Source organism: Hippocampus zosterae, chromosome 1 (assembly GCF_025434085.1).
Source record: "Hippocampus zosterae strain Florida chromosome 1, ASM2543408v3, whole genome shotgun sequence".
NCBI classification, from domain to species: Eukaryota; Metazoa; Chordata; class Actinopteri; order Syngnathiformes; family Syngnathidae; genus Hippocampus; species Hippocampus zosterae.
Genome location: NC_067451.1, coordinates 35,645,775 through 35,672,766, shown reverse-complemented (window position 1 = coordinate 35,672,766; position 26,992 = coordinate 35,645,775). Strand labels below are relative to the sequence as shown.

At 41.4% G+C, this 26,992-nt stretch overlaps 2 protein-coding genes and 1 long non-coding RNA gene across 5 annotated transcripts in view; 2 read left to right on the top strand and 1 right to left on the bottom strand.

Annotated features, from left to right (window-relative positions):
- The window catches only part of LOC127597905 (uncharacterized), a 126,678-nt gene extending 126,248 nt beyond the window's left edge, over window positions 1–430 (top strand). The window contains exon 2 of the long non-coding RNA XR_007961803.1: window positions 315–430. This is a non-coding gene — a long non-coding RNA (uncharacterized LOC127597905). The remainder of the gene's footprint in view (window positions 1–314) is intronic.
- fbxo38 (F-box protein 38) overlaps window positions 1–26,499 on the bottom strand; it is a 32,866-nt gene extending 6,367 nt beyond the window's left edge. For 2 of the 3 annotated variants that reach the window (XR_007961446.1, XM_052058892.1), the window contains exons 1-17: window positions 26,331–26,499; window positions 23,952–24,177; window positions 23,594–23,727; window positions 22,591–22,754; window positions 19,650–19,815; window positions 18,155–18,430; window positions 16,446–16,539; window positions 16,083–16,213; window positions 13,426–13,596; window positions 13,175–13,317; window positions 12,718–12,961; window positions 10,676–10,846; window positions 10,389–10,556; window positions 8,434–9,069; window positions 8,138–8,238; window positions 4,503–4,605; window positions 4,152–4,318 (exon numbers count right to left, since the gene is read on the bottom strand). Coding sequence is in view for 2 of the 3 variants with exons in the window: in XM_052058892.1 (XP_051914852.1) it covers window positions 4,152–4,318; window positions 4,503–4,605; window positions 8,138–8,238; window positions 8,434–9,069; window positions 10,389–10,556; window positions 10,676–10,846; window positions 12,718–12,961; window positions 13,175–13,317; window positions 13,426–13,596; window positions 16,083–16,213; window positions 16,446–16,539; window positions 18,155–18,430; window positions 19,650–19,815; window positions 22,591–22,754; window positions 23,594–23,727; window positions 23,952–24,118 (3,036 nt within the window). In the remaining variant the exon portion in view is untranslated. The remainder of the gene's footprint in view (window positions 1–4,151; window positions 4,319–4,502; window positions 4,606–8,137; window positions 8,239–8,433; window positions 9,070–10,388; window positions 10,557–10,675; window positions 10,847–12,717; window positions 12,962–13,174; window positions 13,318–13,425; window positions 13,597–16,082; window positions 16,214–16,445; window positions 16,540–18,154; window positions 18,431–19,649; window positions 19,816–22,590; window positions 22,755–23,593; window positions 23,728–23,951; window positions 24,178–26,330) is intronic. The other variant, XM_052058901.1, reaches the window with a different exon arrangement.
- The window catches only part of tmem129 (transmembrane protein 129, E3 ubiquitin protein ligase), a 207,998-nt gene that overhangs the window by 152,787 nt on the left and 28,219 nt on the right, over window positions 1–26,992 (top strand). The gene's annotated exons all lie outside the window — the stretch shown is intronic.

The following is a 26,992-nucleotide window of genomic DNA, read 5'->3' as shown; positions in this document are numbered from 1 at the left end:
AGTAACTGGAACAGAAAAGATTTAAAGTGTATCTGAAATTCAAAAGTAACATTGAATCCTTAATTTAACAAATATTTTTTGACTGACCATGTCAAACCATACAATACTGAAAAATAAAATGACGAACTCGATAACTAACAATGCATTCAATCTAATCACCAACATTATCTCAGGAGCACAAGATTTAAAAAAAAACTTTAACCAGCAAAACAAAAATATATAAAATTATTTGTGCTTTTTTAAAAATCAAAGATGATGTCTGGATTAATGGCTACAATGAGCACATTTTGCAATGCACAGCTTTTCGAAGCGAGGTTTGAAGCAGGACACAGCAACTCTCGGCTCCTGCTCAATGTGTAGCCGGGACCTGTATTATGATACTGAAGTAGCAGTCACAAAGCGGCAGGATTGTTGGCAATATTCGGCACGTTTTCGCTGAAAAAAAAAAAACTCAGCTTATCAGCGTGATTGGGGTGTAATGTCTTTAAGTGACACGTTAATTTATTTGGCTTCATTCTGTCCGCTACCAAAATGTTTAGACAAAGTAAGCACATCGATCTTCACTGGTCTGCCACCGCAGGTACATTGAAGCCAAGCTCTATACATACACCTCGTCATATTTCCTCCCTGAGAATGCTCCCTGCGCAAACTCTGCTAATGAGAGTGCCACAGCCCCCTCACGTAGAGGAGGTGCAACAACAAGTTATTTTAGGACAGTAAAAAAATAAAAAAGCATGTTCCCCGAGGTCAAACGCGGGGGCCACTATTTGAGAAACACTGGACTAAATGAAGCACTTACCTGCACTTCAACAGTTTCTTGAAGAGATGGGCAATTTCTTGAAATGTAATCAGGATTTTGATTTTGGCTTCTCTCGATCATAAAAACAGTTCATCGTATTTTTCGCAGTATAAGGCGCACATGAAAGCATTTCATTTTCTTAAAAGCCTACTGTGCGCCTTATTATCCGATGGGCCTTATATATGGATCAATATTCTGATTTCTTGGGACAGCATATTAGAAATTTTATGCAAAGCCATTTGTTACAGCTGCTGCAGTTGTGAAAGCTATAAATAAAGCTGTATTGTATTGTACTTCCTTTAGTGTAGCACCATCTACTGGATGCATAACGCAACCGCAGACACAATTGCAGCTTCTATTCTATGAGCCTTATAATGCGGTGAAAAGATTTACAATGGGCCATTCATTGAAGGTGCGCTTTATACACTGAAGAACCTTATAGTGCGGAAAATACGTAACAAAGAAAAATTATGAACGTGCCAAATTGCGCGGTGTGTGCAATTCCTATGTTATTGTGTGAAAGCGATGTTATTTTGCCCTCCCTGAGCATACTTTCAAGCTTTACTGTGAAACCAACCACACACAAAAAAAACAAATTCCACACATTTTACATTTAAATACAAGAGACATTTCGGTGTCGAAACATTGCCGCTGCTAATGCTAAGGTCAATGTAACATTGGATTGAGGGGCTAACAAAAAATTAGCTTCGATTTCCACAAGTGATAGTGCTTCAAATAATGAATATTCACACACAAACACTGTAGTACAGTGCACTCCGCTTAATAGAACACCATTGGGCCGAAGCGCTTCTGTTCTACTAAGCGGAGTTTCTATTAACCGGAGACACGTTATTAGGTACACCTTCAGACACGTCGACGACCAAGTTATGCACGCAGAAAAACCCCTGCTGACGAGTTAGAAGAGATATTAAGACTGTGGACGTCCATATCTTTAATCAAACAACAAAACAACAACTTTAATCAACTTCAGTCAAACATCTCAAATCACGAGAAAAATTTCGTTACTTTTGTCTGGAAACAGGAGTCCGTAATTTTGCGGTTGACTTCCCTCTCAATGCGCTGGATAAGAGGGAAGTCCTGGAAACCGCGGGCGTACCTTCTGAGAATCCGGCAATGCATCGTATCGTCTGAGTATGTCCTTCTTATCCGCAGGTGATAGCCTTCGTCTCTTGAATGAAGTTGAAGCCATTGTGACGTGTGTGTGTCTATGTGTGGAGTGACGCGTGCTACCTGTTACTGTATACGGCTAGAACTACCGCGTTTTCTCGCGATCGTGGTACAGTATCGCGATAGCTACACTTCGAAAACCACTAGTTTACAATGTTCATTGCTTACGGCCTGTTCTATTAAGCGGAGATCTGTTCTACTAAGCGGAGTATCTTTATAGGAAATTGCATTAGGCAAATCGGTTCCAGAGCCTTTTACTCTATTAAGCGGATTACTCTATTAAACGGTGTTCTATTAAGCGGAGTGCACTGTAACACATACACACAGGTAATACAGCAATACACAAAGATATATTAGTATCGAAATAGTTCAAGCATGACTTTCTTCTACTCTTTACCTACGTATCAGCATGCATCTCCAGGCATGCACTGCACCACATTGCCCCAAAGAGGCAAAGGCACACAAGGCAGGAACAGCCAATGTGTGTTTTTATACTGTACATTACAGTGCAACTCCTCTACAACGAAACCTACATGGTCGAAAAAAAACCAAGTATGAAAAAATCGTCATGCATTAACACCATTCCCACTCTCCTGCCCGCCATACAACGAAAAAAAAAACCCTGTTGCGTTATACGAAATCTTTTTCTCTGCTCTTGCCTCGTGACAAGATTCACTAAAACAAAGTCTAATCCAACAGCGACCTGTACTGCTTCGTTCGGAAGCAGCGACTGCAACCACCACACTGGTTTACCCATGCGCAGTCGTCCAGGAAGTATTTGTTATTATATGTTTTAGACGTAGCAAGAACGTTGCATTGCTAAAATGGCTACAAATCGGACCTTTGCAGACCAAGGAGTTAAGAAAAGAAAAGCATTCACGCTTGATAAGGATAAAAGTAATACAGTGCACTCCGCTTAATAGAACACCATTGGGCCGAAGCGCTTCTGTTCTACTAAGCGGAGTTTCTATTAACCGGAGACACTTTATTAGATACACCTTCAGACACGTCGACGACCAAGTTATGCACGCAGAAAAACCCCTGCTGACGAGTTAGAAGAGATATTTCGACTGTGGACGTCCATATCTTTAATCAAACAACAACTTTAATCAACTTCAGTCAAACATCTCAAATCACGAGAAAAATTTCGTTACTTTTGTCTGGAAACAGGAGTCCGTAATTTTGCGGTTGACTTCCCTCTCAATGCGCTGGATAAGAGGGAAGTCCTGGAAACCGCGGGCGTACCTTCTGAGAATCCGGCAATGCATCGTATCGTCTGAGTATGTCCTTCTTATCCGCAGGTGATAGCCCTCGTCTCTTGAATGAAGTTGAAGCCATTGTGACGTGCGTGTGTCTATGTGTGGAGTGACGCGTGCTACCTGTTACTGTATACGGCTAGAACTACCGCGTTTTCTCGCGATAGTGGTACAGTATCGCGATAGCTACACTTCGAAAACCACTAGTTTACAATGTTCATTGCTTACGGCCTGTTCTATTAAGCGGAGATCTGTTCTACTAAGCGGAGTATCTTTATAGGAAATTGCATTAGGCAAATCCGTTCCAGAGCCTTTTGCTCTACTAAGCGGATTACTCTATTAACCGGTGTTCTATTAAGCGGAGTGCACTGTAAAAAAATGAAAGATGGAGGAAGGAAAATAAAATACATTATCCAAGAAATTGATGTAAGTGAAAGTGAATGCTGATCGTAAATTTCGCAATTTCATTCCCAGTGTGTGTGTGTGTTCGCTTACATCTGAGATCAAATTTGCAACAGTGAAAAAAACCCGTTGTGAAAAATGTCTTCCTGCAAACATGATTTCTTTGTAGAGGAGTTTTACATATTATTATTATATTAACTCATTTTCTGGTTTTTTACATTTCAGTAGAATTTTGGTAGTTGAATAAATATTAACAGTTTGAACTCAATGAAAAAAAAACATGTTTATTAATCACAATTTCAATCTCAATCAAAATAATTGTGATTTTTTTTTCCCCTCCATAATGGCCCAGCCCCAGTTCCTTGGGAACAAGACAGCGCTAAAGTAAAACGTTTCATACTCGACAGAGCTTTGGCAAATGAGTGAATAAAGACTATATTTTGTGGAAACACTGTAAACCAAAAGGCACAGTGCATTATGACTTTGAGACACCGCAGCATACCGACCTGGTGCATAGGACGCATGTAGATGATGCGGTTGCGCTCGGGAGGCATTCTCAGAATCTGATCCAGGACTTGTTCCATGTTCAGCTTCTTACACTGCGCATAGTCAAACCTGTTGACAATAGGAGCGCTTTCCACTCGCAGCTGCTTCAACACTCGGCATCGGGTAGCTTTACTCAGTGTAAAGAGGGGGAGGGGTGACAAGAGGAGAAAGGAAAATTGGTAACCTAACACCAAAAGCACACAAATATAACGGATGCAGTCCAAGGGGCACAATGGAAAAGGTAGATGTAAAATGAAATGTTACAGTATTGCAGCCAGTGCTGTTGTCAAATGAAACATAATATCCAGTACCATGAATGAACATCATCTTGGGGCAGTCTTTAAGGACCAGGTCGGTGATTCCGCAGTTGGTCAGGGTGATGCCCACCAGGTTCTTACTCTTCAGGGTCAATACCTAAAGGAGTTGAGAAAGAAGTTGTTTGTCACAAGTGCAATTCTTGTGCTTCTATTGTCATTTGTCGTGGACACGAAGCTGACAGAGCAATTACCACCTGACATGGCAGTTAACCTTTCGTTAAAGAGGGAAACACATGGTTAGAGCCATATACGGACATGTGTGTGCGGGGACAAGAAAGCCTTAAAGTTGGCTCAAGATGACAAAATAGCTTTTTCTTTGAAAATTTTGCTTACGTATAACCTTTCCGAAGCGCAAAAACCCCCCAAACGTGTTGTGTATGGCTGAAGATATTTGCAAATCAACTTTTAAGTCAGTTCAAAACATAAACATACTGCTTTAACCACACTTAAACGAAAGTCAAGAAAGCTTGACTGGATCTTCAAGTCAAGACCACATTCTGTCTCAAATGTGACACCTAGTGGTGCCACGTGCTTTTTACTTTGGGCCAGTACCTTCACTGTTCAAAAAAGGGACGTTAAAATCCCCTTAGCTTATTTCTTTTTTATTATATATCATTACTCTGTATGTTCGCAAGGTGCGCCCATGGGCACTTTGATGTCAGTCAGAAGGTGTTGAAGTACTCTGTAGGTCACTGGTGTTAAACTCAAGGCCCAGGGGCAAGATGTGTGGCACCTTCATGTTTCTTGCTAAACTATTACAATTGCAGACTGTCTTCTTCATTTGTAAAACTCAGACATTGTGAGCATTTTTCTTACCAATCCTTATTTTCAAAAAAAAAAAAAAGTTGAACAAAACTTGTTCATCGTTAGGGCCATATACGGACATGTGTGTGCGGGGACAAGAAAGCCTTAAAGTTGGCTCAAGATCACAAAATAGCTTTTTCTTTGAAAATTTTGCTTACGTATAACCTTTCTGAAGCGCAAAAAAAACCCAAACGTGTTGTGTGTATGGCTGAAGCTATTTACAAATCAACTTTTAAGTCAGTTCAAAACATAAACATACTGCTTTAACCACACTTAAACGAAAGTCAAGAAAGCTTAACTGGATCTTCAAGTCAAGACCACATTCTGTCTCAAATGTGACACCTAGTGGTGCCACGTGCTTTTTACTTTGGGCCAGTACCTTCACTGTTCAAAAAACGGACGTTAAAATCCCCTTATCTTATTTCTTTTTTATTATATATCATTACTCTGTATGTTCGCAAGGTGCGCCCATGGGCACTTTGATGTCAGTCAGAAGGTGTTGAAGTACTCTGTAGGTCACTGGTGTTAAACTCAAGGCCCAGGGGCAAGATGTGTGGCACCTTCATGTTTCTTGCTAAACTATTACAATTGCAGATTGTCTTCTTCATTTGTAAAACTCAGACATTGTGAGCATTTTTTCTTACCAATCCTTATTTTCAAACAAAAAAAAATGTTGAACGAAACTGGCTTCGGTTGATAAAGGCCATCATACATTCATTGTTTACATGCGTTCACAATCGTAATGGCCCTCCGAGGGAAACCGTAAGTACGGATGACCTGACCTGCAACAAAAATGAAACCTCTGCTCTACGTTCTTCAGCTTTCGGTCAAGATGTTTTAAAACTGTTTTCCGCACTAAAAGGCGCATGGGACTATGAGGCGCAACTTCAATGAATAGTCTATTTAGTTATTTTGTTCATATTTTGCACTATAAAAGGCAATCTACAATGCATCCACAAGATGGAGCTCCAATCAAGGAAATGCCGCCACTCGAGTGAAGCGCGCCTCAGCAGTCTATCATCCGCTGCTCTCTGCTGTGCGAGAGCACATACGCACTAAGGGTGTGGAAAATAATCGATATTAATCGATACACATCGATGCGCACGTGCGCGATGCGAGTGCATCGGCTCATTCACTGGATACGACGCGATTGACGGGTGAAATCGAGATTCATCGCGATGCATTGGTGGGTATCGGTAAAATCCGATTCAAGCGCCGTTTTATTCATGTTAAACGTCACCTATCTGCCCTTTCCTAGGCGCAATGAATGCACCATCATTGTTTTGCGTTTGTGTTGAATACGGACGGTAGCCGTGCGTCACATACAGTCCAGTACACAACTAGCGAAACACTATGGAAGTTCGCGCAAGCAGCAGCGAGGAAACTACTGTATTTAATGCTTCCGCAACAATCAGATCTTATGTTTGGAAATACTACGGCTTCGAAAAGACGGAAAGATTGATAAAAGCCCCGTAATTTGCAAAGAATGTCGCACTACGAAGCCATACAACGGCAACACCACAAATATGCAGACCACTTAAAACGATGGCACCACATCACCGACAAGTTTCCCGCCCCCTCCCCCGCCTCCCCGTCCAGTTCCTCGTTGGACACCGGAGAAACTCTTGGCAAACCAGGTCAGGATCAGAAAAAAATCGCCTCTCATTTTGGGGGTCCCCTTGCAGCTCACTGTGACCGCGCAAGGAAAAACTATATATGGATGACTCTTTTGACACTCAGTGAGAGTGGTCTGTGTACGCTACAATACACACAGCAGCTTTGAGGCTGTGACTGCCACGTTGTTTCAATTGTATTTTTTTCTGTCCTATGGAGATGGATATTTCATATAAGACACTCAGTGAGTAGTCTGTTTGTGTTTACACTACAGCAACAGCTGTGAGTCTCAGGTGCCAAATTGTTTACATTTTCTTTGCACAAAACCCAATTGTGAAAGGGCTTAAATAAATTGTTTTACACGTTCTACTGTTTATAAGGAATAAAGTGGTCTACTTTTTGCAATACCATACTGAATTCCATCTTTTTTTAAACTTTTTTTCTTTGCGTATTTGCATCATGTTTAATTGCACAATATCACAACAAATTGCACTGAAACGTATCGGATCGCATTGATTTGAACTAAATGTGTATCGCGTCGTAACCCATCGTGAAGACGGTGAAACGTATCGCATCGTGTCGCCAGAAAATTCCATGTATCGTTTAAGTATCGCATCGCTGGTAGTGCATTGAGATGTGTATCGAATCGTCCTCTGCGCTGAGATTCACATCCCAAGTACGCACGTGGTTCAAACAATCGGCGCCGACGCAACCCACGTCACAGAGCAAAGAAGCTTTGAGCGGCATTGCTACAGAACGATCAAATGGCAGTAAAACTTATTTAATAAAGCAGCGAGACAGTTCACTTAACCAACATCAAGTTAAAACATTGACTCGTTAACATTGAACTCTCTTGCCGCTGCTTTATTTCCGTGTTCAACTGCGGAACCCAATCGATCGCCTTAAGTTTGAATTCTGCGTTGTAAGCATGCCTCCAGCAAGGAGCCATTTTGGGTTCGACATATTGCCGTAATAACCATACACAACGCACATCGGATTTTAAGGCGCGCTGTGAGTTTTTAAGAAAATGGAAGGCTCCTAGGTGCGCCTATTAGTGCGGAAAATACGGCAGTTGAAAAACAATATGAAAAGTATCAAATATATTCGTACCGCTCATAACTTGGGGCTATCGGTACCGCCATAATCTGAGGAGTCTCCTGTACTATCACACTGAAAAGACGCAAGAAAGAGTGGAGCGTGTACTCTACAACCTGCATGTGGTCATCCTCTGTCACCGGGTCTGAAGTACTGGTTGATTTGTCCGCCATTCTTCTCCTCCTTGTTGCTACCCGAGGCCTGGTTCTTGGAAGATCTACTCATTCAGAAAAACCCGTGTTAAAAAAAAGGAAAAGTCACTTAAGCGACACAAGCACTAATCCTATTAGCCATTTTGGGTCACAGAACATTCTTGGCTTTCTATGTTCGTAAAATGGTGGAAAATTCAGTACCTTCAACAAGTGCCCTCAGATAATATAGATAGAGCTTTTTCAATTGTTCGAATCATTACCTGTCTCAGGTATCAGGGTTACAGAGGACATACGAGTGCAGGACCGGGTCACAGGTCGTCTGGGTAAGCAAGAGTTCTCATCACTGGCCAGAGTTCGCTTACAACTTGAACGCTGAGCAACAGGTATTCGTCTATGTTTCTGACCAGCTGGTTGACCTGAAGTCGTGTTTTCATCAGAGCCTCTGGATTCCAGATGTGCTCCACGCGCAGTGCCAGAGGTTTGCTTTAATCCACCTTCCCCGTCAACCCTATGTGTTCCAGAGTGGTTTTCTGTGCTCCCGTTAGCCCTGCCACTCGCCCTATCTGCCTTCTGACATCCCGGGGCCACCCCTGGTTCAATCTTGCCCACGCATTCGGTCCCCGGCCTTTCTGCTGCTCCATTGACACCGGTGCTGTGCATTGCGCTGTTCTGCCCTGGCCTCGTTGAAGTCTCCCCTGAGTCCGTGTTAACTCCTTTACTGCTAGTCCTCCGGCTGTTCTCGGATGCAGCCTTCATGTCAGCTTTGATTTGTTCACTGGTCACCTGACAGCTCTTCTCACAGCGGCCCTCTGAGGCAGGAGGTTGCGCTTCATTCCACGAGGCCGACGCTGATGCGGGCATGTTATTGGTCCGCCGCAGAGGAGTCTTTCCTTTACCTGGAAACACACAGAAACATTTCACAATTAAAAAAAAAATTCTATAATATATATATATATATATTATATATACATATAAATTGGTCGCTATTTCGCGGATTTTCATTTATCGCGGGTGGTTTTGGTCCCCATTAACCGCGATAAACGAGTGATTACTGTATTAAGTTGTTCCGGAGACTAAATTGCATTTTTTAGGGGAAATTATTTGACAAAAACTGAGACCTAGTACAGTAGAGCTGAGACTCTTGGCCAAAATCACAGTTCCCATGTTATGTTGATGGCAGTGAAGAATCTCCGGTTGGATTGAAAGTTCCGCTTAATTTTTTTTTTTTCAGTTTAAAAATGGCTTACCTTAACTGAAATCCCACATTAAATTGTGGCCAAACAGTAGAAAAATAAAAATATGATTCAAGAAGTGTTCCTTCAGTTTTGAGTTGCTCAACTTGGCATGACAAATTATGCAGATAGGACACTGACTCCCAACACTTTCCCTGAGGCATGTGAATCCATGTTGTAAATATTCGTCCGACCGCTTTTTTAGCATGTATACAAAAAAATTCAAAAAAAAAAAGAAAAAAAAGAAAATCACAACGACGTACTACCACGACAGTCACTCATTGATGACTGAGCGAACTAAATTTCCCGCAGTACTGATTGGACAAGCGATGTAATGTAATTAATTATCTGTGCGGGTGTGTCATAACTAATTGACATGTTGAGTCAAGTGTGGCAAAGGCCGCGTGGACCCTGAGACCAATTCACCGAACCCTTGGGGTTCGATCGAACCCAGGTTGAGAACCACTGTTCTAGAGATAAGAGCACTACAAATGGAGTTCCAACGTTTCATAAATCAGACTCTGAAGGCACAGCACTTTGTCTTAAGTTTTCAGTACTTTGTTTTAAGTTCAAAAATGCTTTTCACCGGTTAGGCGGTACAGTGATCGCTCGCTATTTCGCGGTTCATTTATCGCGGCTTCAGTGCATTGCGGATTTTTTTCAAACATGTTCATAAAAATAAAATAAATAAAATTCCATATAGATGGTGTACTGTTGTTTTGCAGCTTCTCGCGGACCGTTTGCAGACTTAAAAAAACCTGTATATGTTTATTGGTCGCTACTTCGCGGATTTTCGTTTAGCACTGGTGGTTTTGGTCCCCATTAACCGCGATAAACTAGGGATTACTGTACTTGACTTGAGAAATATCTCACAGGGGGTACATCACTGAAAAAAGGTTGAAAACCACTGATCTAGGCCGCAACCAACTAGAGTTGCGCAAACACAACAAAAATTGATAAGTAATCTGTATTGTGCAAGACACCTTCTGTGCAAGAAATAGGTTGCTGTGAACAGGAAGCTGCTGGAGTTATTAGCCTTGAAACTAAGCCTTCCTCCTCCTCCTCCTCGCTGTCCGAGTCAGAGAGGACCAGTGGGGGCTTCGGAATGACCACACCAGGTGGTCTACACTGCTGGACCAAACCACTGGGACCTAGGAAGGGCATAAGAAGTTACGTTTGCCAATACAAATGAATACTTAATGAATCACTAACAATGAATAATACTTTAACATAATCCACCCCCCCCCCAAAAAACATAGTCCATTCTAACCTGCTTGTTCTTCATCGCCATGAGGAGGCTGTGGTGAAGCAGCAGGATAACTGGGTCCTGCAACCTCATCACAATCTGCTGCTACAGCCACATCAGCACCTTTGATGTCCATTTGTAGCTCTGCCTGCATGTTCTCCTCGTCATCCTCTATCCCGTTGACCTCCACTGGTGCTGTGAGAACACATTACAACAAGTTATGTTTTACAGTTCCACTTTAATTGGCCCCTTTGGAAGAACTTGGGCCCATATTTTCCCATTTATGCCCAAGTCCTTTTTTTAAGCAAGCTTTCCAAATATGTGTATTCTCCTGTCCAGATATTTGAAACACTCACCATACATAAGATGAGAATTAACAAAACACCAAAGGGGCTTGATTCACAAACAAGTGGAGGATGCCTTCAAATCATCTAAGTATTAATTTGTCCCGAGATTTGGGCATGCTAATGAAATCCATAAAAAAGATCACACACACGTTCAATTTTAAAATGCCCTACGTAGCAAGTATTGTGTGGTCAGGGAGTGTGGGCTATTCTTGCTACACTGGGTCTTGTTTTCTTTCTTCAGTATATAACAAATCCAATTGAAGCCATTTTCTCAGAATATTGTACTCAGGGCTGAATGCATGTTTGGGGGTCTATCAATAAAAAATGGACCCAGCCTTTGGTGCACAAAATGAGGGGTCCCCAACCCCCTTTTTGTGCCACAGACTGGTTTCACATAGACCAGAGGAATGGGTAACACACCCTGAGTGGCTCCTCAATGAATTAAAAAAAAAAAGAAAAAGGATTGTATTTTCCGCACCATAAGGCGCTTCGGAGTATAAGGCACACCGCACACCATCACATCACAACATCACCACCACATTATAAGGCACATCGAATAGAAGCTACAATAGTGGCTGAGGTTGCGTTATGCATTCACTAGATGGCTACACTCAAGGGAATACAATCCAATACACTCCACCTTCATTTATATTGTACTCTCACGACCGTTGCAGCTGTAACAAGGCGCTTTAAGCACATTTAAAAGACCACGTCCAAGAAATCAGAATATTGATCCATATAAAAGACGTGTCAGATTATAATGCGCAGTGTCAGCTTTTGAGAAAATTAAATGCTTTTAGGTGTGTCCTGTAGTGTGGAAAATACAGTATTCCCACCAAACTTAACATTACATTTCTGTAATGTATCTGGTTCAAACGTGGGTAGTGTTGTGTGGGCGCTCAGAAGCGCTGATAGAAAACTGTGGCTCGCGCCATTACTTAAGTTGCCCATCCCTGACAAAGACATGCTTTGACATTGCAGTGAGGGACTACTAAACCATGAACCAATACCAAAGACTTTATTAATCTATATATCTCATCTCTCTATATCCGGATATATTCGTCTACTTCAAATCAACGTGTTAACTTATGAAGCACTTTGACTTGCAGTCTTCACAAGGACAACTTCACAAAATTCTACTCAACAAGTGTGGCAGAAACATAAGTCATTAAGTCTTAAATCAGATTTAAACAATAATGCAAACAAATCTGTGGCTTTATCACTTTCTTTCTTGTTTCTGAAACAATATGTAAAAATGTGGCAGGCACTTAAGTACCTAACGTATCCAGACACGACAGCATATCAATAAATAATTTTTTTTAAACCATTCAGAATATAAAATAAAGCCGACCAACTGCTGATGGGGCTTTTCTATTATTATGAGTATCATTATTATTATTATTGATTTTGAAAACTGCATTCTTTGCCATTGCATTGCACACCATTTCAATATTGATTTTAATTTGATTGTCAGCCTGAAAAGGACTATATTTGTAAAAATACATCTGGAACTATATTTTTGAAAATTCTACTAGAGAGGGCCGGCACAACTCAAGTACTTCTTGAAAATCTCCTGTTATGCCCTAAATCTTGAAAATGTGGTCCAAAACTCAAACAGCAACTGCATACCCCAATACAAAAGAGTCTAGTAAATTGCTAAACAACGATACAAGTTTTATAACTGCTCTTCCACTTACAGGGAATGCTGATGGGACTTACCATTACGCTGCTGCTGTTGCCTTTGGATGTTGTAAACAGGTGGCGGTGGAGGTGGAGGTGGTGGTGGAGGAGGAGGGGGAGGGGGAGGGGGCGGGTGTGCAGGAGGCGGAGGAGGCAAATTGGCCTCGTTGTTGTGGTGGTGGTGGTTGTTATTGTTGTTGTCATTGTTTGAGTTCTGGTTGCTGACCAGAGCCGAGGACACACCAATACCAGTTCCTGCACTCAAGCCCACTCTGGCACAGCCCTGACAACAATCAACATATGCAACTGTGTTTCATCAAGGAGACCAAAATGATAATACACATTATCATTTTGAAAGGCGCTTATAAATAAAATGTATTATTATTATTATTATTATCATTTCTGTTGTACAGTATGCATATACTGACTAATAACAAGACCAAATTTGTACCATGACAAGTTAGAGCAGGAAGATTAGGTGAGTGTAAATATATACCTTTGGTGGTTCTCGAAACATCTGGTCCAGACATATGAACTCTAAACTCGGCAATGCTTCGATGAATTGGGAGAAGGACTCCAATTTGATCGCGTGACAGCGTACCAGTGTGAGGTCAACAAGTCGGCTCCATCTGGACTGATCTGAGGACACAAAACGGAGTAGCACAGGTTGTTTTCCAGAACTAATTAATTCATAGACTAATGCGTATGCCTCTTTAAGGAAAGTTTCTCTGAAAACTGAATATTTACCTGTAATCCAATGGTGAGGGTTGTGAAGGTGAGGGCAATTGTAGATAAGCAGGTACTTTATATTACTGAACACCTCATTCACCACTTTAATTCCGATATCAGTGATGATGCCGGGGTTCTCTACCACATCGGCCAGACCATACTTCACCAGCTCTGAATGACTCATCTTACCTATATTTGACGACACAAGCTAATTTCAATTACAGGAAAAAAAAGAACAAAGAATATACATGTGACAAAACTGTTGGAACCCCTCTGGTAATAAAACAAACATCCCACACAGGTCACGGAAATAATTTGAATATGATAAAAGAAGTAATTAAAAAATGGCTTGTGAATATTAACCAATGAAAATCTGACACTTTTTTTTTAATTGTGGGGAAACAAAATATATATTTTTAAAAACTCATGAAACTGACCTAGACAAAAATGATGGGGTCTGTTTGGGTCATGTGCTGATGATGTAAATTTGACTCTTTTTAAACCACATTGTAATACAAAAGAGCGATTACGCAAAGGCTGTAAGTGGCCTATCATGATGCTCCGTGGGTTCTCTCAAGAAGGCCTCAAAGGACACGTGCCACTGAGATGTGAACACTTTGCAAGAAGTACCACCAAGTCTAATGTGCAGGTTTATTTGTAGGCTGGCAAAGTCCAAAATGAAATTGGGCGTCACTCACAAATATTTAGTGCAGTCAAAGATGTGGAAACACCGGTGTGGATGTCTTTTTAATGTGTAACTGTTCGTATGTGTCCGTTTTTCATTTGAACTGGACCCTGAGTCTGGAACAAAATTGAACTGAATAAAAGAATGGTATCCTTGGGGAAGAAAAAAAAAAATCACCTTTGGGTCAACCAATATGTGTCCTCTAATTAGCATCACAGGAGTCTTCAAACGTGTCAGTAAGTTTATTTAACGGGTTACAAGTCATGAATGTGCTGTGTGGTGACATGGTGTATACCATATCAAAACATGGAGCAGAGGAAGCAAAACTGAGAGTTATCTCAGGTGATTCGAAAGAGAGTTGTAGACAAGCGTGTTAAAGATAAAGGCTTACAAGTCCATCTCCAAGCACCTTGATTTACTATGACTAGAGTTGCACATAATATTCAGAAGATGCACAGGGCTGTTGCTTAACTCCCCGGATATAGCCACAGGATTATGACAAATTCATGAGACGGATAATATGGATGGAAACAAAAGAGCCCCAGAGAAATAAGAGGGGAGGATTAGGGTTACAAGGTATATCAGGATCAGATGGCATCGTCTGTCATTATTTGAGTTGTTGGCAAACGACCAAGGAGGACACCACAGTTTAAGAAAAGTAAGACTGGACTTTGGCAAAGTGCGTGTTGGCAAGCCACAAAGCTTCTGGGGGAGAAACTGTTTGGCAAGGCACATCAGCTCTTTGATCTTGGATGTAGAAATGAAGCATACCAAGAACATGGGGCTGGTCTGCTCCTTCTGGCACGAGGTGTCTTTAATCTGTATTGGGTACAATGAAATCTCAAGACTATCAAATATTCTCGAAAGAAACACAAGAATGGTGAAGAATTTCCTCTATTCCTATTCTGAAGTGACCTTCTATAAGCATTGATCTAAATGCTATTGAACATCTGTGGAAAGAGCTGACACCGCCATCTGGAGAAAGCAACCTTCAAACCTGTTGCTCATCAAGAATGGATCAAAATACCTGCTGAGAGGCGCACAACTCTCATTGAAAGTGACAAATAATTTGATTGAAGCCTCAAAAAGGTTGTGCAACTAAACAGTAAATTAGGGTACAATCATTTGTGTCCACGCCTGTCTCATGAGTGCTTTTTTTTTCTTCCAATAAATCTGTTGAACCACAATTCAAAAGCTATGTTTGATTTGTACATTTTAAACTTAAAATTTTCGTTGATGTATTATTCATGATTACTTTTGTGCAATTCAAGTCATCTGTGACTGTGACCAAAAAATGTTGCCCACGTGTACATAATCTGTATGTTTTAAGTTTTGGCACAATGTTTATTAAACCTTTATATTCTGGTCGTGTTTCTTCAAACATATGTCCTGGTTTGAACACATTTGTGCTAAACATGTTCCCATTTTTCTGATGGGAGTAGTAAAAATGGGGGTGGCGGGGGGCAGCTTGTAAATGGTTTGTCACTTGTATAGCACTTTTCTACCTCGGATACTCAAAGCGCTTCACACTGCTAATTCACCTACTGATGACATAACATCAAAAGCAAATGGGGGTTCAGTATCTTGCTCAAGGACACTTCAACGTGGTCGCAGCGGCCGAGGACTGAACCACCAACCTCTGGGTGGGTTGGGAAATGAGCACTCTTCCACTGAGCCCCCGCTTGTTAGGGAGGGGCCAGCTAGACAGCCTCCTCAGTCAGGGTGCGCTGAACCTCGCACCTGAGGCTCGCCAGCTCACCACCCACCTGTAGCTCATCAGATCATTTGGGTGACGAGCTGGCGAGCCTCAGGTGCGAGGTGCAGAGCACCCTGGCTGAGGAGGCTGTCTGGCTGGCCCCTCCCTAACACCGCTACTACCATTTGCCACAGCCACCACCATGTTGCCACCTTTTGGCATAAAAGGAAAAATATAATTCTATTCGAATTTGAAATCTGAGAATGAAGAAGACCTTCAAAAGCATGAACTAACATTGGAGCAGGAATTCATCCACATATCCAAGATGAAGGGTATCAAACTGAGGAAACTCTAGTTCAGCCATCTTGAGAGCTGAGAACACTCCATCTTTAGTCAAGGATGGCTGGATACGCAGCTCGTGCAGTCTGTTAAAACACAGTGTGAGGTGGGGAAATACTGTATTTAGGGTTCAGTTGTAGATTTTTCACATCAGAAATGTCCTTTGATGTTTCACACATGACTGTATTTGCAAACCAGGCAAATCAATATCAGACTTGTTCCAAACTAAACTCTTGACTGTTGTCCAGATGGAACTCATGCCGTGTACAGTATTGACAAGGGTTTATTCAGTTCAGTGTGTGACTACTGACTAAGGACCTGCGAGCAGCAGTGATGACCAGGTAGCCCAAGTCCACTTCCAGGGCGTTTTTACAAGCTCCAAACACAATGGTGTGGAGGTTCCGAAATCCTCCTGCAATGACATCAGAATCACCTTTGTTTTCCAAATACTGACTGTCAAAAGAGAAAGAAACAGTTTTCCTTCCGATGGTGTTAACTTGCATTACCCGACAAATGCTGTCATACAGGGATGGCAGCACTGAACTCTGTGTAGGTCCGGTAAGCCCCTTTAGGATTTTTGTTTCTATTAGTAGAGAGGTTAAGCTCTGAAAAAAATTGGACTTTGACTTCAAGCCATTATGCAAAGGTACTCTTTAGTTATGGGAGTACCTTGAGGTTGTACAAAGGTATTTATGACATTTCGCATTGGAAATAGAGTGTTTTTATTTGATTTTTTTCAAGAATGGCAGCCAATTCGCCAAAGATACACGCGAGCTCATGCTTTTTGCTACAATTGCACATTTAGTTTTTGGAGGGAAAGTAATCCAACAAAATAGATTTTAAGTTTTATTCACCACCCTTTTTTTTACCTTAACATGACAATTGGGCCGCTAATTATGCACATTTCCCGATGCAAATTCTGTCATTGCAATGACTATACTTCTCTTTTCCTTTAAAAACGTAAACATTTTCGACAAGCATTTAAATAGTGCCATTACTTCTGGATATTAGTCATCCAAGGTAGTGTAAGATTTCACCCAGGAAGGAGCAGCCTTTGCAAATCAATTCGCACAACCACTCGAGTTGGCTATCGATTCACATTGTTTGATTTTTGAATCAGTGAAAGATTTAGCGCAGTACCAAATTAGTAAAAATATGAAGATTTACATTAAGAATGTACCGGTATGTTCATGTATGTTTTACTGAACATGACCTGAGCAAAAAAATGTATAATATATCAAGCATCCATCACCAGCGGAGATGGATGCTGTCAAGCTGAAGGGGGAATATTATCTGTCGTTTTTTTTTCTACGAGACTCCGGAGGTAGTTGAGAGGTACTAACTGGCCAAGTGGAATGCAGCTTTGGTGTTCACTGAGGTAAAAATTCAAGCACGATAGGAGTTTGATGAGGCCATGGAGAATTATTTCCGGATAGACCATCCGCCATCTAAGGAGGTCGAAGCAGCGTCCCAACAATGCTGCGTAGATTGGGGAGGGGGAGCTGCTGACCTTGAGTTGGGACATTGTGAACCGGTGGGGAGATGACTTCAAAGTATTTCCATGGCCCTAAGGTACTTCCATGATAATGGAGACCTTTTGCATCATAGGCATCAGCAATTGAAGGCAAAGTTCGCTATCTCTACTATATTTTGGAAATAAATTTACAAATTATTTTCTCAGACCCCTCTGTTTTGATCAAGCCCCCCTTTAGGCCCGAGAGAGGGAAAAATCCTGGATTTGTCCAGGTTTCTTTTGGTGGTATTTATACTGATAAACTACTACATACAGGTATGATCACTGGCACAAAATGATTATGTCCAATACAACATTATACTGAGAGCTATTCTCAACCATTTTGACTCTCAGATGTAACTCCTATGACGATACAGTCCAGTTAGAACACCACTGCAAGGAACCCACAATAATGCCATATTGTTCAATTAAGAGCGCACTAAAGGCATCAACTAAATGAGTGACCTGGATTTCATGATATTGCAGTTTGTGGAAGCGTGCGTCGTTTCCCTACCTGATCTCCAACTGTCCTCCACCACATGTTGTATGAGCCCTCCAAGGAAGGGTACTCTCACCAACTCCAGCTGCTCGAGATTTCGGGCTGAAGCTAAACCAGTAACCAGGGGAACATATTTGAGGGAGTTGGTTGGACCTGCACAGTTCCGCATGACAAACGATCTCAGGCTGACACAGAGGAACTCTTTAAATGGCTGAGGTTTGGTGAGACGGACCCACTTTAGGTAAAGGTGGCGCAGCATGGACACACAAGGGATCTCTGGGACATTTACACCTATAAAAACCAAAGAAATAGTCAAATACACAAGTACAGTAACGGGATATTTTTTACCATTAAAGATGCAGAAAATCTCTTGCAAAAAGCCATTTTCCCAAATCTTGGATGAGAAACAGAAGAATGATTATATTGTTTCTCTTTTCTTTATTTACTTAGGATTGTATTCCTTCTCCCTTCATCACACAATTGAGTGAAGAGGGCAATTAATGCATGGAAGGAGTAGAAATTGGTTGGGTGCTTATCAAAATTGGGATTTACAATTTTTCTTATGTGTTATTATTATTATTATTATTTTTAAATAAGACTTGGGAGAAATAGCAGCACAAATACATGTGAGACACACCATCAACTTCTGGCCTAATGTATATTTTCAACATGAGTGGGAAGTGTCATATGGTGTTTGTTGTTCTTTGTGTGGACTTTCTGTGGACTGTTTTCAGCATTTTGGTCCTGACATTTATCGAAGGATATAGAGAAAAAAAAATCTGTGCTTCATGGTTGCACTTTCTCTGCAGCATGCACACTGATTTTCATGGGGGGTAATGTCGGTGTCATTTGACTATTGCGACTTGACAGCTGCGCGGTGCATGTGTGTTTTGGGGCCTGTAATGGGAAACATTTTCCACAGGCTCGCTTTGTTCAGCGAATATGTCGATGCTGTTGGACAGTCTGCGTTGGTGCGGCTGGATGCATTGGCTGGTGTAGCCGAGGATGAGGAGAGAGGGGCGTCGGCGCGCAGTGTGGATGTCTATATGGAACTGGGAGTCAGCGCTTGGACTTGAAGCGGATTTAAATGGGACTGGAGAATTTAACTATTCTTTCGGTTTGAGTGTTCTGTTACTCATCCTCAGATGCTACAACTACTTGTGCACTTTCAAACGTTGCTTGTTGTTGACGTGTGCGACATCATGCGTGCTGTGATCATGACGTCACTGATCCACTTGTGAAAGCGGACTGGATCTCTCGTCAAAACATCAAACAACAAGGCTAATGTAGGAAGAGTTATGATTGCATTCTTGTCAATGTTTTATGTTACAACACGTGTTCTCTTGCATTTATTGTGAAGGTGTTTATATGCTCTGTGAAGCGCCTTGCTTCAGCCGCTGTTGTTATGAAAGCACAATAGAAATCAACGCATTGTATTGTATATTTTACTGCAGTATCAGTCATTTTGGCAAACTTTTACGAAAACATTGTTGTAGAACCAAATACTCACCCACAAGGTGAAGTGTCTGAATTTTTGCAGTAATGGGGATGATCAATTTATTCTCAGCAGGAATCGGGAACGCTCCGTTACGATTGCGAAACTTCCCGAGTATGTGAACCTGTGGCATGTAGTTCCAAATGGCTTCCACCAGCTCAAGGTGGGATGTCTCGACACCCTGAAAAACAGTGAAACACTTGTATGTATATTGTTGTATTTGTAGTTCCAAATGGCTTCCACCAGCTCAAGGTGGGATGTCTTGACACCCTGAAAAACAGTGAAACACTTGTATGTACATTGTTGTATTTAAAATTTAGAACCAAAGGGCTTTTCTAACCATATATAGCAAGTGCATCATGCAGCCCACCCTGGGCAAGCTACCACCGCTTCTCATCATGCTGATAAACCTTCGTAGAATTCGACAATGTAAAACTACAATGTTTCTCACCTCTGGCTTTTCAAATCCTTATCTCGATTAAACCTTTAGTTTTTTTCCCACCTTCTTATAACTAAAAATGAAGCGCCTTATGGTCAATAAACCATGATGAAATTAGCAATGTGTCTCTATTGCTTGACATTTCAATCGCTGTTCGTATTGTATTTGGCTTATATGAGCATCGTAGTTATATTTTGGTTTTTTCCCTTCAGTGCGTGCCACAAAAGCAAACAACTGAAGAAAAAAAGGAGGCGCTAACTATAGAAGAGGAGGAACACAACTCACGACTGCAGAGTAAATATAAAACACATACACTACCGTATTGGCCCGAATATAAGACGACCCTGATGATAAGACGACCCCCCTCTTTTTCAAGACTGAAGTTTGAAAAATGACTTTTTGAACACCAAATTAATTTTTATACAGATAATAATTACAGTACATCTGAAACAAATGATTATAACAATATATTTGAGAGAAAAAGCATGTTCTTTTGCCTCATTCAAATCGAAAGTGCAAACACATTCGTAACTGAATGGCTTCTGGTTTTTGAAATGTAAATTACATCTTAACTTCGACCCACTTTTCTCCAGATTGTCACTACGTTTCTCCATTTTGTGTTATCGCTTCTATTATTTTCCTCTTTTCCTTCTTACCGCTATTTTCTATTTTTTCTTCTTCGTGCTACAGCTATTTTTATTTTTATTCTTCGTGGCAGGGGTTCACACCCACTGGCCTGGGCGTCAAGTTCAGCTTTCGCTTCATTCATATCTGGCGCCATCTAGCGTCTTGAATGGGTATAATATCTAGACCCCGAATATAAAACGAGCCCTACTTTTTCAGTCTTATCAATGCAAAAAAACACCGTCTTATATTCGGCCAATACGGTATTATGGTTATGACGAGGCACGTTTGCCAGGATATTTTTTTATTCATTGACATGAATATGTACACCCTTATAGCTGTGTAAGGAACTTTAGTTAACATACCTTAAGCCAAGGGTGCCCAAACTTTTTGGAGCGAAGATCTATTTTTCGATCAACTAACTCACCGGGATCTACCCTTACCGGCACGAGCGCGCACACACGCACGCACACATGCGCGGCATGATGAGAAACAGCCTGAAACTTAGGCATGCGATGCACTTTTGCAGCCTGTTAACTATCGTGGCTCACACGTACCGTTTTAAAGTACTTCCCTGGACCCTCCTAGATTCCTATTCTTTTTCCGTGCCCTCTGTGAATTGTACACGAAGCAAACTCTGAATGAGAATAATGACGATAAAAGAAAGCACAACAGCTCTGATCACAAGCTGCAATTGCAGACTGCGGAGCGCAAATAACTTCCGGTGACGTATTCACGCGCCACCGTAAATTCAAGATTTACCTGCTTTATTTTATTTTTTTGTGAAAATGAGACTGATAGGATGATTAGGGTGCAAAATATATTACTAACTGTACAAAGACACACAAATGGTTGTTTGTTTTTCTCCTCGACACTCCTTGGGACCCGTCTTAGATCTACCATTACGTCGATCAGGATCGACATAATGGGTGCCCTTGCCTTAAGCAATCCCAAAAATAAATGTTACACCATCAGTTTAGGTCTAGTGTCAAACTCTAAGCTCGGGGGCCAGACCCGGCCCGCCACGTCATTTTATGTGGCCCGCGAAAGCAAATCATGCGTGTCAACTTCCATGATCCTTGCTGAAATCTGGACCGAAATGTCAAATTGTCATGCGTCATAAATAACGGTGAGACTTTGAAATACGTTTTTTTACCCTGTTTACACTCACTTAGACAATAATTGCACAAACGTCAAACAAACAGTTGACTGATTTGAAAACTATTAATCCATCTATTTAATAAGATATCCTTTATTCGTCCCACACTGGGGAAATTTACAGCCTCCAGCAGCAAGAATGTATGTAGAAAGAAGAAAGAGAAAAAAACAAACATCTTTCAATTAAATGCAATATGAACACAAAATGGATAAATCGCAGTAGTATTTACAATTTTCCTTCACATCATTTAATTATTATTATTATTATGATTGTTATTTTTTATTCATCGAGTGTCAAGGGAGCAACCCAGGACAGAACTGGCCTTCCTGACCAGTCGCTCCAGTCTCTTTCTGTCCCGGGCTGAGATGCTGCCTGACCAGCAGACAATGCCATAATGGATGGCCGAGGCCACCACCGAGTTACAGAACGTCTTAAGGAGTGACCCCTGAACCCCAAAAGACGTCAGTTTCCTGAGTAGGAAGAGTCGGCTCTGTCCTTTCCTAATCAGGGTGTCCCCGTGTATTTGATTTTTTGTGTACAAGTAATAATACGATGGGATGATTAAACATTTATTCAGTTCACCATAGTAATGGCCCTCTGAGGGAAGATGTCACTCCAAAGTGGCCTGCGACAAAAATTAGTTTCACACCCCTGGTTTAGGCAAATTAGAGATTGGCAGTGGCACCAGTTGTCAGGGTTCGTCACAGTCAACAGGCTGCATAGTGCATACTGACCAACAGACTGGGACAGGCTTGGAGTGCCTCCACCACACCAGGTATACTGAATGCCTCGCAGCCTCGGACTCGTCTCCTCTCGAGGTATCTGGGGTGGAGGCCATATAGTTGCTCCAGGTCAGGCATCTTCTTCAAAAGAAGCAAGAAACTGCTATCTGTAAAACCTGAAGCAAATAAAGACAATTCGTGAAAACCTTTTGAATTCTTTTCACAAGCTTCTTGCCTGTTTCGTAATACCGACTGCAATTTATTAATGGACAAACTGGTGCAGGTTTTGTGATAAGCAGTTTGAAATATCAGACACACTCAAGATTCTTTAAACATTTTTTTTTGTCTGTTGCGTTTCTGTCCATTTCACAAGCAAAACATACCGTTCAAGATTCCCCGTTCCCAGGACAATATTTTTGAAGATATATTTTCAAAGGTTCTGTATAGTCGCAGCAAGATAGAAACTGAAGATTTTTACTCCACTAAAATCTGCTACGACTCATCCACGGGCATTATTTTGAAGGCAATTTTGATATTGTGAACATTAGATGATTACATCACAAAATTACTTACAACTGTACGTTGAGGGAACATTGCCTCTTAACTGTTCGACTATTTCCTCGCACAGTTGTTTACAAAGAGGTAAACCTCCCGCCCCATCTTTACATCCAATCACGGGACACACTTCTTCCCAGTTAGCCTGTGGGATATTTCAAACAGAGAATTCTTCGAATTTCTTTTTTTTGCCATCTGTTCCAGCTTTTTGGAATGTGTTGGAGCCAGAAAATTCTAAGTGAATAATTATTTGCTAAAAACAATAGCGTTTGTCAGTTTGAACATAAAATATTCGGTCTTTGTAGTAGTGTATTTGATGAAATATAGGTTGAACACGATCAGCAAATCATCATATTCTGTTTTATTTCTGATTAACACAAGAGTCCCAACTTCATTTGAATTTGTACTTCCTACTATTCAAATGAACGTTCCTTTTATGACTTGGCATGGAGGGGCTTACCTGAGGGCATATATTCCCACCAGTGACCAGCACAAAGATCCACTACTTTGATCACTCGCAAGTAGAGGGTGACAGCTTCTCTGAGCTTTCTAGACAGACACTCCATGCATACGATGTCCTTCATAGGAAGGTACCTGGAAAACATTTGATTTCTTTTGAATTTAGGGCAAAGATTTAACAAGATCAACAACAACTGGCAATGATTCCATTTACAAACATTGCATAACAAATAATCAAACCTAAAGCTGCTCATCATTCAGCTCACCAAGCACAATCACTGATGATTTTCACGAAGCATGAATTGTTAAATGGGAACACTTTTAAACTCATCCCCGTTTTAACTGAAAAGGAAGCCTACCTGAATATATGACAGAGAACTTCATGGGACAGTTCATTGATGTAGTCTTTGGGCTCATTTGGCCTCAGAGGCACTTCCCATCCACAGTTGGCCCCTAAGGGTTGAAGTTTCAAGGTCTTCTTCCTGGGACCCATTTCTTCAATGTTTCTGGTAAGTCTCAAAGGCATTTGATTTCCTCCCTTCCACAGCCTGAAGATTATTTCTCAGGCAGCACTCCAAGTTCTAACTAGCAAATTAAAGAAGAATGCAAAGTTAATGGGTAAAGGTGACAGACGCAGAGACAATAGTGCACTTATTTTCCCTATTATATAATAAACCATTTCAGAAAGTGCTCAGTTTCAGTATAATTGTTTCACAAAATGGATAATAGGATTGGACCTGGCAGGCTGCATGTATTCATGCAGACAGAAGTTGCAAATGCAAAAGAGACCGACAGCTCATTTCTAGCTTGTGCAGGTGTAATGGCCAGCGGTCGTCACATAGTGGATATTTTTCCAGTTGCCACAAGGATTAACATGGACGCCTTTACAGTACAATTGGGAATGTGCTCTTTGTAAAGGCCTTCCAACAAATAGTATTTTTTAAAATCTGCATTTATTTGTTGAGAACGTTTAGTGTGAATAGATTTATTTGGGCATCAAGTTTGACTAGTTTTCCATCTGGTGTTCTGTTTGTTTTTCCCTCTTTCGGTACCAAGAATTTAATGGTGAACTAATGGTTCAACACTATTTATTGAGCTGAAAAATAGCGTTGACTGAGTTGAAGAATCTCCAAGTGTTGTTTACATTTTGATTTTAACTGTACATTTGACTCTGCCAATTTTTTCCATCTTTCCTTCTTCTTCCTCCCCTTTCGGCTTGTCCCTTTTCAGGGGTTGCCACAGCGAGTCATTAATTTCCATCTATCCCTGTTCTCTGCATCCTCTACTCTGACTCCAACTACCTGCGTGTTTTCCCTCACAGCATCCATGAATCTCCTCTTTGGCCTTTCTCTCTGTCTCCTACATGGTAGCTCCATCTCTAACATTCTCTTACCAATGTATCCACTGTACATTTCCAAACCATCTCAGTCTGGCCTCTCTAACTTTTTCTCCAAACTTTCCTGTCTGACTTGTCCCTCTGATGACCTCATTTCAGATCCTGTCCATCCTTGTCACTCCTAAGGAGAATCTCAGCATCTTTAACTCAGCCACCTCTAATTCTGCCTCCTGTATTTCACCTATTGTTAGTGTCTCTAGACCATACATCATGGCAAGTCTCACAACTGTTCTGTAAATTTTCCCTTCATCTTAGCTGACACTCTTCTATCACAAATCACTCCTGACACTTTTCTCCAGCTGTTCCATCCTGCCTGCACTCTATTCTTCACTTCTCTTCCACAGTCTCCGCTGTTCTACACTGTTGATCCTAGGTACTTAAATTCCTGTAACTTCACCACCTCTGCTCCCTGTAACCTCACCGTTCCACTGGTCTTCCTTTCATTTATGCATGTGTACTCTGTCATACCTTCAGTCCTCTTCTCTCTCGTGCAAACCTCCACCTTTCTAGGTTTTCTTGGAGCTGCTGCCTACTCTCACGACAGATCACAATGTCATCTGCAAACATCATACTCCAGGGAGAATCCTGTCTGACCCAATCTGTCAATCTATCCATAACCAAAGCAAACAAGTTATCCTCAAATGATTTTAATGCATTTAAGGTATTTAGGGCTTAGGTGGCTTTATCAGGTTCAAATATCATTAAGTCACAGCAATAACAAATATTATTTTGAGGTGGTTTAGGTCTCTGGTAGCTTGCTACATTGTAGTACATAATATCGTAATAAACACTCGTCTGCCCAGGTTGAATATGTCAAGGAATAAGTTCTGTGCCCTTTTTCAAGTCGACATTTAACATGCCAAATGACATATCACGTCTGCGAATATAACAGAATACAATACAATACAAAAGAACACGGCATTAAGGTAGAGCACCTTCAAATTAAACAAAGTCACTTGGCGGATGTTTGGGTCCGTTTCGCCAGAGTTGAAGGAGTAAAATCGATAGTGGGAAATCCGCGACCAAACGTAAACACATGTTCAAGCATAGCTGAGGTGTGCTTCAAAAATCCAAGGCTTGCTCGTAATCGCTTGCTGAACAGAGAGAGTATAGTATACCATACGAACACGGCATTTAAAGATCGCTTCATACCGTCGGCAACAAAACCAAACGGAGAATGTCCCTATTTTCCACAACTGTCAGGGTAATTCATGTTACGGATCAAAATCAACCAGGGTCTTTGTCAAAGCTAGCTACTAGTTAGCATACCCACTGCTAAAATTGGTAGCCACACGCAAAGACCTAAGTTCAGCGGTGAGTTGGCATTATTATCACAACATACCGGATTTATTGCTATCCATCCCACGGTTAAATTGCTGTTCGGTCATCGCGTGAGCATATCGGAGATGCTCGTACTTATCACTCGCCGAATGTGAGCACAATTTAACTTCCCATGCGACTGTGGACGCTTGTCATTTCCTGGATCTCGATCACTTGGGACCCATCACGCCCCGCCCCGCCCGGCCCGGTCCGGCCCCGCCCCGTCGTAGGTAACCCCACACCGCACGCTAAATTTCTGTAATACAGGTAATATACTGTACAGTGTAGACAGTAAAACGTCATCAAAATGGAATCCACACATTTAACGACAAGCCCTTAAAATTCTTTCGTGAACCATCACGTGCTATTGACACTTCTGTGCGAGTCCTCAGTGGTATAACTCAACCCATATTAATCTTATTTTCAATTTATGATTTGATTTTCTTCATACAACACTTTAGGGCAGAGTGCGCAAACTATGGCCCGCGGGCCAAATCCGGCCCGTTTTTCTTTTTAATCCGACCCACCGAAGGTTGGTCCACAATTAAGGTTTGATGTGAATGATTGCATTCATTTTATTTGGACTTGTAATGACAGATATTTCACCGCCAGGTGACGCATTGACTTGAAGTTGCAGAACACAGGGTGGGGGGGGGGGATCTTATCGACCACCTTGGACCTCTG